The sequence below is a fragment of the Tachysurus fulvidraco genome, chromosome 13 (assembly GCF_022655615.1).
Source record: "Tachysurus fulvidraco isolate hzauxx_2018 chromosome 13, HZAU_PFXX_2.0, whole genome shotgun sequence".
Taxonomy (NCBI): Eukaryota; Metazoa; Chordata; class Actinopteri; order Siluriformes; family Bagridae; genus Tachysurus; species Tachysurus fulvidraco.
Window position 1 is genome coordinate 26,277,376 of NC_062530.1, and position 10,000 is coordinate 26,287,375.

The 10,000-nt window shown below is 46.2% G+C and overlaps 2 protein-coding genes across 5 annotated transcripts in view; one reads left to right on the forward strand and one right to left on the reverse strand.

The window, feature by feature from the left end:
• ccpg1 (cell cycle progression 1) overlaps nucleotides 1-4,746 on the forward strand; it is a 10,886-nt gene extending 6,140 nt beyond the window's left edge. Inside the window, exons 6-11 of one of the 3 annotated variants that reach the window (XM_027134552.2) lie at nucleotides 944-1,107; nucleotides 1,373-1,523; nucleotides 1,603-1,763; nucleotides 1,897-3,266; nucleotides 3,377-3,451; nucleotides 3,729-3,824. In XM_027134552.2, the coding sequence (XP_026990353.1) occupies nucleotides 944-1,107; nucleotides 1,373-1,523; nucleotides 1,603-1,763; nucleotides 1,897-3,266; nucleotides 3,377-3,431 (1,901 nt within the window). In that variant the 3' untranslated portion in view covers nucleotides 3,432-3,451; nucleotides 3,729-3,824. Of the gene's footprint in view, nucleotides 1-943; nucleotides 1,108-1,372; nucleotides 1,524-1,602; nucleotides 1,764-1,896; nucleotides 3,267-3,376; nucleotides 3,452-3,593 lie in introns of all 3 variants that reach the window. The other 2 variants (XM_027134538.2, XM_027134560.2) reach the window with 2 other exon arrangements.
• Nucleotides 4,747-4,812: 66 nt separating this feature from the next.
• pigb (phosphatidylinositol glycan anchor biosynthesis, class B) overlaps nucleotides 4,813-10,000 on the reverse strand; it is an 8,647-nt gene continuing 3,459 nt past the window's right edge. For both annotated transcript variants that reach the window (XM_027134572.2, XM_047822308.1), the window contains exons 8-12: nucleotides 9,608-9,819; nucleotides 8,562-8,626; nucleotides 8,252-8,471; nucleotides 6,506-6,686; nucleotides 4,813-5,011 (exon numbers count right to left, since the gene is read on the reverse strand). In XM_027134572.2, coding sequence (XP_026990373.2) covers nucleotides 4,889-5,011; nucleotides 6,506-6,686; nucleotides 8,252-8,471; nucleotides 8,562-8,626; nucleotides 9,608-9,819 — 801 coding nt within the window. In that variant the 3' untranslated portion in view covers nucleotides 4,813-4,888. The remainder of the gene's footprint in view (nucleotides 5,012-6,505; nucleotides 6,687-8,251; nucleotides 8,472-8,561; nucleotides 8,627-9,607; nucleotides 9,820-10,000) is intronic.

Consider the following 10,000-nt stretch of genomic DNA (forward strand, 5'->3'; position numbering starts at 1 on the left):
GTGTGATGAAACTTTCACCCAATGGCCTTGGTGCACATTGCTGATAATGTTTTCCAGCACGCTCTGTGTGTGTGTGTGTGTGTGTGTGTGTGTGTGTGTGTGTGTGTGTGTGTGTGTGTGTGTGTGTGTGTGTTTGTGTGTGTGTGTGTGTGTGTGTATGTGTATTGGGAAATGCCACAGCAAAGCTGCCGACCTTGTCATGTCGTGTCGCTGCACTTAACACACGGTGTTTTGAGAGCGTGAGCTGGATTTAGCGAGCTTATCACCCACAGCTTATCTCGCCACACTCCAGCTTCAGCACGCCGTTACATCGGATCACGTACGATGTCATTTCTTGAGAAAATCAGACACGATCCGTTTCCAGTAAAACCCGTCGTACATGTGTGTAATCGTACTTGTATTAGGGATCACAGATGTTCAGTAAACCTGTAGAGCAGGATATTTAAACCTGTTCGCTCGGATTCGCTCATCCCAGAGAACGAAGCGATTCGACTCAGAATCGAGTCGTCTGCAGGAAACGAATCGAACATCCCCCGGTGTTCTGGTCGCAGTGTTTTAATACGTATTTATAGTTTAGTGCATTTTGGAGGTTGTTCTGTGACTCACAAAATGTTTTAAACCAGTTATGTACGTAATAATCCGACGGTTATCGAGCACCGACTCCCTGTCCTGAAATTTCTCTGCACTCTGTACGGGGCGTCTTTAGCATTAGAGTCTTTACAAGGGCTGCAGCCTTTGGCGTACATTTATTCGTGCCTTTTAATCGATTTTGATTGTTCTTTGCTCATAAACATGATGCAAGCTACAGAATGTTTTCCCTTGTGCTGGATTTACTCATCTAACACAAACAGCCTGTTGGAACGGGTTGCGTTTATAGTAACGACATGATGTGCGTGTTGTCGTTTCTTAGCTAACGTGTTTTCACCGCTGTGCTGTTTTGCAGTTTTCCCAGCAGACCACAGCGCATGCAGAGGCTCCAGCAGCACCAGCAGTGAGGGCGAGGACGACGAGACGAAGGTCGGCACGGGGCCGGCGACGGTTCGGAAGCGCAGGCTGAGGAGGAACACGACAGGCTCGGACCCAGAGGAGCAGAAGGAGAAAGAGGAGGTGAAGCACAGTGCTGTAGAGACACGTGGTCTCTCAGTAAACACTGCAGTAAAGACTGTAACACCGCACTGATGCTTTTATAGTGTCTTTTTGAATGTTTAGAGAACGCTAGAAAAACTCTGTAGCCAAACATACATAGAAATCTGAGTGTGAACACCAGGGGGCAGCAGTGCACAAGTCAAACCAGAGTTTAAAGGAAAAGAAAGAAACGTTTCCCTTCAGTGATGGGTTACATTCCGTTTGAGTAACTCTGTTGATCCCATAGGATGGAGATGATGGTCATGAGGAGGTGGAGGAGGTGGAGGAGCAGAGAGAAGCTCGCATCCAACAACAGCAGCAGAAAAGCAGAACCCTGATTAAGTGCATCCGGCTTGCCCTCGTCATCGCCATCATCCTGGGCCTCGGAAATTACTATGGTGAGGACAGAGCATAGTGATCTTCTTCATCATCATCATCATCATCACAGACTGTGTAACAATTTTATTTTTTTGACAGGTGAGGTGCACATCCGGAGGAGGCAGCATAAAGCCCCGGAATTTATCTGCGGTGGTGATCTGGGGGACGATGTAGAGGAGACGCAAGATATATTTATGGACACTGTGGTCAAGGTTACCAAAGAGAATCGGCATCTCCTAGCCAGGGAAGCAGAACTACAGGTAGGTTTATTTTGCCAGTCCAGAGTATACTCAGAAGTCAAAATTCACCGTCGATGTGTTTAGCTGAACGGAGATTGAGTTTAATTACACTTGGAGATACTTCAGGTTAAGTTTTTCTGCGTGTAAAACACAGGCTCAGAGGCAAGATTTACTCACACAACTTCAGCAGGCCAAGAGTGAGATGGATTCTCATCAGAAGCACCTTGCCTCAGAGAACCGGGCACTGAAGAACACTCTGGAACGAGAGGAAGCATCTCTCTTGGCCCTGCAGGACAAGCTCCGACAGCTCCAGGCTCAGATCCACGAGCTCGAGGAGAAAGGAGCCGGCGCTGACTTAATCCTCTCTGAGAACCAGCGCCTGAAGGACCAGCTCCTGGAGGAGAAGCAGAAGATCCAGAGCTACCTCAGCCAAAAGGAGACACTGATGGCAGAGGCTCAGCTGCTTCGGAAAGAGCTTGATGATGAGAGGAAAGTGACCGTTAAGCTGAGGGAGGAGCTGGAAGAGCTGAGAAATGCCGGGATGCAAGGGGAAGATGAGATCGATCCCGAGACTGAGGGACTCCAGGCTCGACTACGGGAACTGGAGAAGAAGCTGAGCTTTGAGCAGCAGCGGTCTGATCTGTGGGAGCGACTGTACGTGGAGTCCAAGGATGACCGAGCCAAAGGGGACACTCAAGCAAAGACCAGGAAGTCCAAAGAAGGCATGATCGGGAAGGTCAAGGAGACGTTTGATGCAGTGAAGAACTCAACCAAGGAGTTCGTTCATCACCACAAAGAGCAGCTCAAGAAAGCCCAGGAAGCCGTCAAGGAGAACCTCAGGAAGTTTTCGGACTCCGTCAAATCAACATTTAGGCATTTGAAGGACTCCACGTCAAACGTCTTTGAGAAAATCCGAAGGCCACAGGACCGAAGGTTCAACGAGAAGAAGGACCCCAAATCAGAGGAACAAGCATTTCAGCAGGACAGTTTCAAAGGACAGCAGGACAAAAGTTCAGAAGAAGAACACTGGCAACACAACCGGCCCCTGCACCAACATTCCCGTAAATCCACACAGGACTCCTCCTTCCACGCAGACTGCAACACACGCAAACCAGGTGCCCCGAAGCAGCAAAGAACTATGGGATGTAAATCTGTGCCTGCGGGATGCACCGGCGTGTTTGACTGTGCCTACCGAGAATCCATGAGCCTCTTCAACAAGGCCATGGAGCCCATAAGAGCAGACGAGTTCCAACAGCTCCTCCGCAGCTACCTGCAGCAGGAAGTGGTTCATTTCCATCACTGGAGGGAGCTGGACAACTTCGTCAGCCGTTTCTTCCTGAACGGATTCTTTATTCACGATCAGATGCTGTTCACGGACTTTGTGAGCGGAGTAGAAGACTACCTAGTGGAAATGAACGAGTACCAGGATGAGAACGAGGACGTTTTCGAGGATCTGGACGATTACGTATACAAGCACTTCTTCGGCGTGACTAACTCAGGACAGAACGGTCATAATGGCCCGAGGTAAGAGTGGCTTATTTCTTCTTATGGTTTTTTTTTTCCACCTGTAAGCATCTCCATCTCAGCCCTTAGCACACCCACCCAACATTTTTCAAGATCTCACATGTTGGCAGGTGGCTATATTTCGAGTTCTCACAAAAACATTGCGATTGGGAAGGAACGTGCTAAAGACTTCCGAATAAATTCAGGTACGTGTTTGGGTTTGTGACGTGTGTGACGGAGAGTGTTGGGTCGCTGTGGTCTGGGCTTGTACTGTATGTTTGTGCACTGCACGTGTTCCCGTGACTGCCGAACTCACCGCATTCCTCTCTGTCACCTTTTAACCACTAGGTCTGAGACACAGTAGCTCCTGCATGTTGACAATCCCTTCCTTGCCTTGAGCGGCCTGCAACACTTTAGGGTAAAAACACATAAAAAAAATGTTAAGAAAAGAAAAAATGTGTGCTTTTTTTTGGAAATTTGCAGTCAACCCTTTGAAGGCCCGGAGCCCGAGTGCCAACAAAAACATCAGCATCAGCAGCGAAAGCACCAGCATTCGCGTTCGCTGCCTTCCCGAGACAGGAAGTGGGCCCGGTCAGGGCGCAGCTCTGACAGACACTTCGCAGAGGTCAAAATAGAGCTCGGGCCCATGCCGTTCGACCCGAAATACTAGCAAACATTTTCCATTGTTAGTTGTTTCTACTCTAGCTTTTAGATTTTAAAAATAAAAACAGCTGTTTTTGCAAAAATGTTTGGAATCTCGTGCATTCAGGTCACGTGACAACAACGTGACCCGAACGCCTGACGAACCCATCTCTGCCTCCTCTCCAAAAAATGTTGTGATTTTGCACAAAGCTAAGCGCTCTAAACGTTGCTCTACGCCTGTCCGTCTGCACGTCTACGCTAATCTCAGCGGAGTCGGTAAGCAAACACAGACGTGACTTAGCGAACACTTCTTTAGTTCCATTCGCAAGCGAAGCTTTTAGCATACAATGAAACCAAACCTTTTGAGAATGCACTTAAATTCAAATTTAAGCACTGTGTGTTAAGATAAATTATTTGTAATAAATAGACTAATTTAACAATTTGCGTAACTTGTAACGAATCCTGCGTAGGACCAAATCGTCGTGTGATCTACTGAGCTTTCAGCCGCGAAGAACTGTGGATCCAGTGTGTAGCTTGGTGTTCATTAATTACTCTAGTAACTGCTGCTAAATGTTAGCGCGTGATCGTGACGACGCCGAGCACAATGTTTATCTCCATACCGGGTGTGTCGTGTTTCTCCTTTTGTTTTCAGGTCATGCTGGATAGGTTACATTCCGTTTGCAACTCTTTATTTTTTAATTGTTCAAAGACTATTTAAATTTTGTTTGCTGTTTTGCATAACTCGAAAAAAAAAAGTTTTACCACAGAAAAGTCATTTCGCTTGAAGTTTTCCGTCTTCCTTCTGGAATGTACCACAATAATCTGAAGCAAAAATAATAAAATATGCTTAAAACGAGAATTGTGTGTGTGTTTGTGTGTGTTTGTGTTGTGTGTCATGAATTTAAAAAAAAAAAAAATTGACAAGTTTTACAAAACAGGCCTTTAATTAGAAACATCACACAATTTCAATTCCAGTTCTTTTACTTCACAAATAAAAGGCTTTACGTGTCGAGTCGTTGCTCGTAAACGTAAATCTTTTTTCCTAAACGTCCTTCGGGAAAATGTGTGTGGAATATTTCAGCTTTCTTCACAAATCCATTTCCATCCAGAAAAGCAGAGATTTCCTTTAAAACAAACAAAAAAAGTTCTCATTGGGCAGTTGATGAGTTTTCTAATAAGATTTAATAAGGTCATGATCTAATAAGGTTTTCCAAGTTCGGACAGCTGGATACTCTAAAACGTTACACGTCACTAAAAATGGATAAAACTTCTAAAAACACTTCTGTTTTTCGATCAGCTTATAATCGGCTTACACGCTAACGTATTGTTAAAGGTGGGGTCTCCGTCGTTTGAGAAATGCTTCAGAAAACAGTCAGGACGACAAACAAAAACAAACGTGTAGCCAATGAGAAGAAAGGGGCGTGTCTTGTCGATATGGGCGGAGAGAGTGTTCAGTGCGCATGTGTGACATTAGCAGAAAGCGGTTTTAACATCGACATGGAGGATAAAAACAAAGAAAGAAAGAGAAGAAAGACTTACGATAAGGACAAGAAGTAGGACGTGTTAATATAGGATCAGCTTTCCAGCGCTGGAGAGAACTGAAGGAGCAGGAAGTTGGCCACATATTCACAGGTTGGAGTTTCCCGAGTCAATAACTCCTGAGCTAAACGCTGTTACTACACAAATAACACCTCTTTTCTATCGTAGTAATGTAGAGAGGCAGCTACAACCGCGTTTTGTGTAGTAACAGCGTTTAGCTCAGGAGTTATCGACTCGGGAAACTCCGACCTGTGAATATGTGGCCGACTTTACTTAAGACGCCGAGGCGCTTTTTTCCTTCTCGATAGGTGAGTAACGTTGGTTTTGCTTTGTTACACAGAACTAATATATGCCTTTGTCCTTTACATCATTATGCTTGTGTGCCATTTTTGCTTGTTTGTTTATCTACAATCGTATTGTTCTTCCCTTCAGATATGATAAAGACACGTTTCTTTCTGTTAGTCGCCCGGGTTACGTATGTATGTGTGGGCGGAGCTAACGATACAGGGGTGGGCCCCATTTGGGTTAGGGGCGTGTTTGTTTTGGTGATTTCAAATGTCAACATTGGCTTTCAAACATCGGAGACCGCACCTTTAAATAAGGAGTGTTTTATTCTTTATGTATCCAAAGTAGATGACGATGTCGTTGTGGAATCTTTATAAAAGGTCACTAATCTACATATTAATACCTAACATGAACTAGCATGTGCTATCTGACTTGCTAATTAGTGCAACATTAAATCGTTGGTGATTTTTTTTTTTTCCATGCTAATATTTCTATAAAAGATGTGGAAAGTTTAAAATTAGCTAGCGTTAACCAGAATCAGTTAGTTAGCTGGAAGAAAGAAATCAGAACATTTATTTATACTTTTGTTGTAAATTGTGATAATTTTAAGTACGTTTCTATAAAATGTTCTGGATTTTCTCCTGATTATTACAGGTTCGACTGTTCGGCGTCGTTTACGGCGACTGCCTGACGGCTGCGACGTTCGAGATTACGCTATTTGAGAACTTTGTGTTGATTAGCGCATTTGTGTCATTGGCGTAAACTTTCCCTAAAGTTTGTCGTGAATCTGTTACCTTCTCGAGCGGCTGGAACAAGACCACGTGCGAAGGAAGCGTGGATCCGTTGGGGTACGACGTCCCGAGCCAGCCGAGCGGATCTGTGTAGAACGAGGACGCGTCGTCTACGTAACCCGGATCTCCTCTGAGATCAGGGGGACATTCCAGGAAGCGCAAGATGATTGGACAGTGAAGGTGGCTACAGGAAACAAAACAGGATACTGTAATGCACTACATAGTGTGTTCCATCCCTTAAAATGTACGCTTGCAGACACCCTGTCTAACGGCCCTACATAGGGTACATTTTAAGGGATGGAACACACTCAGGCGTCATCGGGCATCGAGGCAGGATACACCCTGGACGGTGTGCCAACCCATCACAGGGCACACACACACACACACACTCACACACACTACGGACAATTTTCCAGAGATGCCAATCAACCTACCATGTATGTCTTTGTACCGGGGGAGGAAACCGGAGTACCCGGAGGAAACCCCCGAGGCACGGGGAGAACATGCAAACTCCACACGCAAAAGGCGGAGGCGGGAATCGAACCCCCGACCCTGGGGGTGTGAGGCGAACATGCTAACCACTAAGCCACCGTGCCCCCCCTTTTGGAAACAGTTAACCTACATTTACATGACTGACCTAAGTGGGGTATGACGTGATGAATCATATGCCCTACGTAGTGCACGGTGTCTAACAGGGAACCGTATGAATCCAGCTCCCTACTCCATACATATCTGCCCTACATAATGGACTTAGACCCTACATAGACCCTAGATTGGATTTAGCGTCATACTACGTACCTTATGTCGGATAATTAGATACGAAGATAATATAAAGTTTATGTGAAGTCAGGGGTCTTGGCCTAATGGTTAGAGTGTCTGACTTGTAACCCGAAGGTTGTGGGTTCGAGTCTCGGGCCGGCCACGACTGAGGTGCCCTTGAGTAAGGCACAGAACCCCCCCAACTGCTCCCTGGGCGCTGCAGCATAAACGGCTGCCCGCTGCTCCGGGTGTGTGTTCACTGCTGTGTGTGTGTGTGTGTGTGTTCACTGCTCTGTGTGTGTGTAAATGCAGAGAACGAATTCTGAGTATGGGGTCGCCGCACTTCGCCGTATGTCACGTCACTTCACTTCACTTCAATACATCTCCACACATGGTGTAGAAGCCTTCACGTCACAACCTAAGCAGTGCACTCTTATCATGTATAGTGGAAAGGGATCCGAGCCATAAAGAAGACATTAGTTTATATCGTGGTAGAACGTTTGGACGTTGATTACGTAGCACAAAACCAAATACGGTGCACTATTTAGGGTGTGTATAAAATGTAGGGTTCCAGGGTGCTCCATAATGAACGTTAAGGGCACTACAGTACATAGGGTGTAACGTCATCGTGTCAGACAGGAGAAAAGGCCGTGTGTGAACTATGTGTAGCTCTATGTGTAGGGATGTGGTAGATTGGAAGGTCATGGGTTCGAACCCCAGGTCCAACAAACTGCAACTGCTGGGCCCCTGAGCAAGGCCCTTAACCCTCAGTTGCTCAGTTGTAAGTCACTCTGGATCAGGGTGTCTGCTAAATGCCGTAAATGTAAATGTAAATGAACTGAACATCATCTACAGGATCATTATGACCTGGAGTGTGGATTTAGAAACAAAGACTTTTTTTGTTCGGTGTTTTCATCTTGCTCCGAGCTCCGTGGTCAGTGTGGTGTAACTCAGGAGATATCAGGAGTGTTGCGGTGCCTGTACGCTCACCTGTAGAACGGAGTGGAGTGGCAGGGCATGAGGAACAGCACGTGTGGCTCAGGTGAGCTGGGAGAGTCTCTGAGGTCACACAGGTGCTGCAGGTGACCCATAACATCCAGGACTCCACGCTGGTGAACTAATCCTGTGTATAAAGCTGGGAGCAGGTTTAAGAGCAGCAGAGCTCCGGCAGCAGGTTTCCTCCAGGAGCGCAGCTTCGCCAGGGAGATCCCTGACACACACACACACACACACACACACCATATCATGATATGCAGTGATCTGCACCTGCCTATTGCTGTGTTCTAACTTTAATACTTACCACAGAAGATCATGCAGAAGGGCAGGACAGGGTAGATGAAGCGGAACTCCTTGTGTGCAAGAAAGCTGAAAATTGTAGACAGACAGACAGACGCAGACTTATACAGACAGACAGACGCAGACTTATACAGACAGACAGACGCAGACTTATACAGACAGACAGACGCAGACTTATACAGACAGACAGACGCAGACTTATACAGACAGACAGACGCAGACTTATACAGACAGACAGACAGAAATAGTAAATAAACCAACAGACAGAGAGATTAATTGGACAAAGAGACAGATGGATAAAGACACATTAGACAGCAGAGATTAGACACAGACAGATGTATAAGATGCAGAGAGAGGGAGGGAGAGAGAGACACGGAGAGTGAGACAGACAGACAGACAGAGAGAGACAGAGAGTGAGACAGACAGACAGACAGAGAGAGAGTGAGAGAGAGAGAGACAGAGAGGGAGAAACAGAGAGAGAGACAAACAAAGAGAAAGAGAGAGACAGATAGAGAGAGAGAGATACAGACAGCCAGACAGAGAGAGACAAACAGACAGAGAGAGAGAGAGAGAGAGAGAGAGAGAGAGATACAGACAGACAGAGATACAGAGAGAGAGAGAGAGAGACAGAGAGAGACAGACAGAGAGACAGAGATACAGACAGAGAGAGAGACAGACAGAGAGAGAGACAGACAGAGAGAAAGACAGACAGAGAGAAAGACAGACAGAGAGATACAGAGAGAGACAGACAGAGAGAGAGACAGACAGAGAGAGAGACAGACAGAGAGAGAGACAAACAGAGAGAGACACAGACAGAGAGACAGACAGAGAGACAGACAGATACAGACATACTAGACAGACAGTAGAGAGTAACTTTTCCCCGACATAAAAATCCGGTCTATGAATATGCAGATGTAAGTAATCCTATGTCGCGTATTAAAACCTGATTGGCTGTAATATGTTATGATGTAATAATCTGTTCTGCTTGAACACAACAAGTCGATATCGTTATCGTTAGGAGATCTGAATCGTGACTATTTCAACTCAGACCTATAAGCCATCAGGGTCCAGACCACGCTCATGAGCAGGACCCCATGTCTCTTAGCGGCGAGGGTGCAGCCGTGCAGGAAGAAGGGCAGGTGAGGTCCGATCACCACCGCGAAGCCCTGTGTGAGGTACCAGTGCCAGGGGTGTGTGCCGTAAAACTCAGCCACGTTGTGCAGCACGTTAAACTTCAGGAAGTTCCACTGCACAAAGGTCCACTGGGAGAACAAGAACAGAGGGGCTTAAGGGAAAGGTTCGGGCGAGTCACAACACATCTGCAGCATAAGATTAGGATCACATACACTTCTCTATTCAGCCTTGTCGCTCTAGTGCACGAGTAAAGGCAGAAAGCCAGCAGCTGACATTAATTAGTGTGGAATCGATTCGATATTAAAAAAA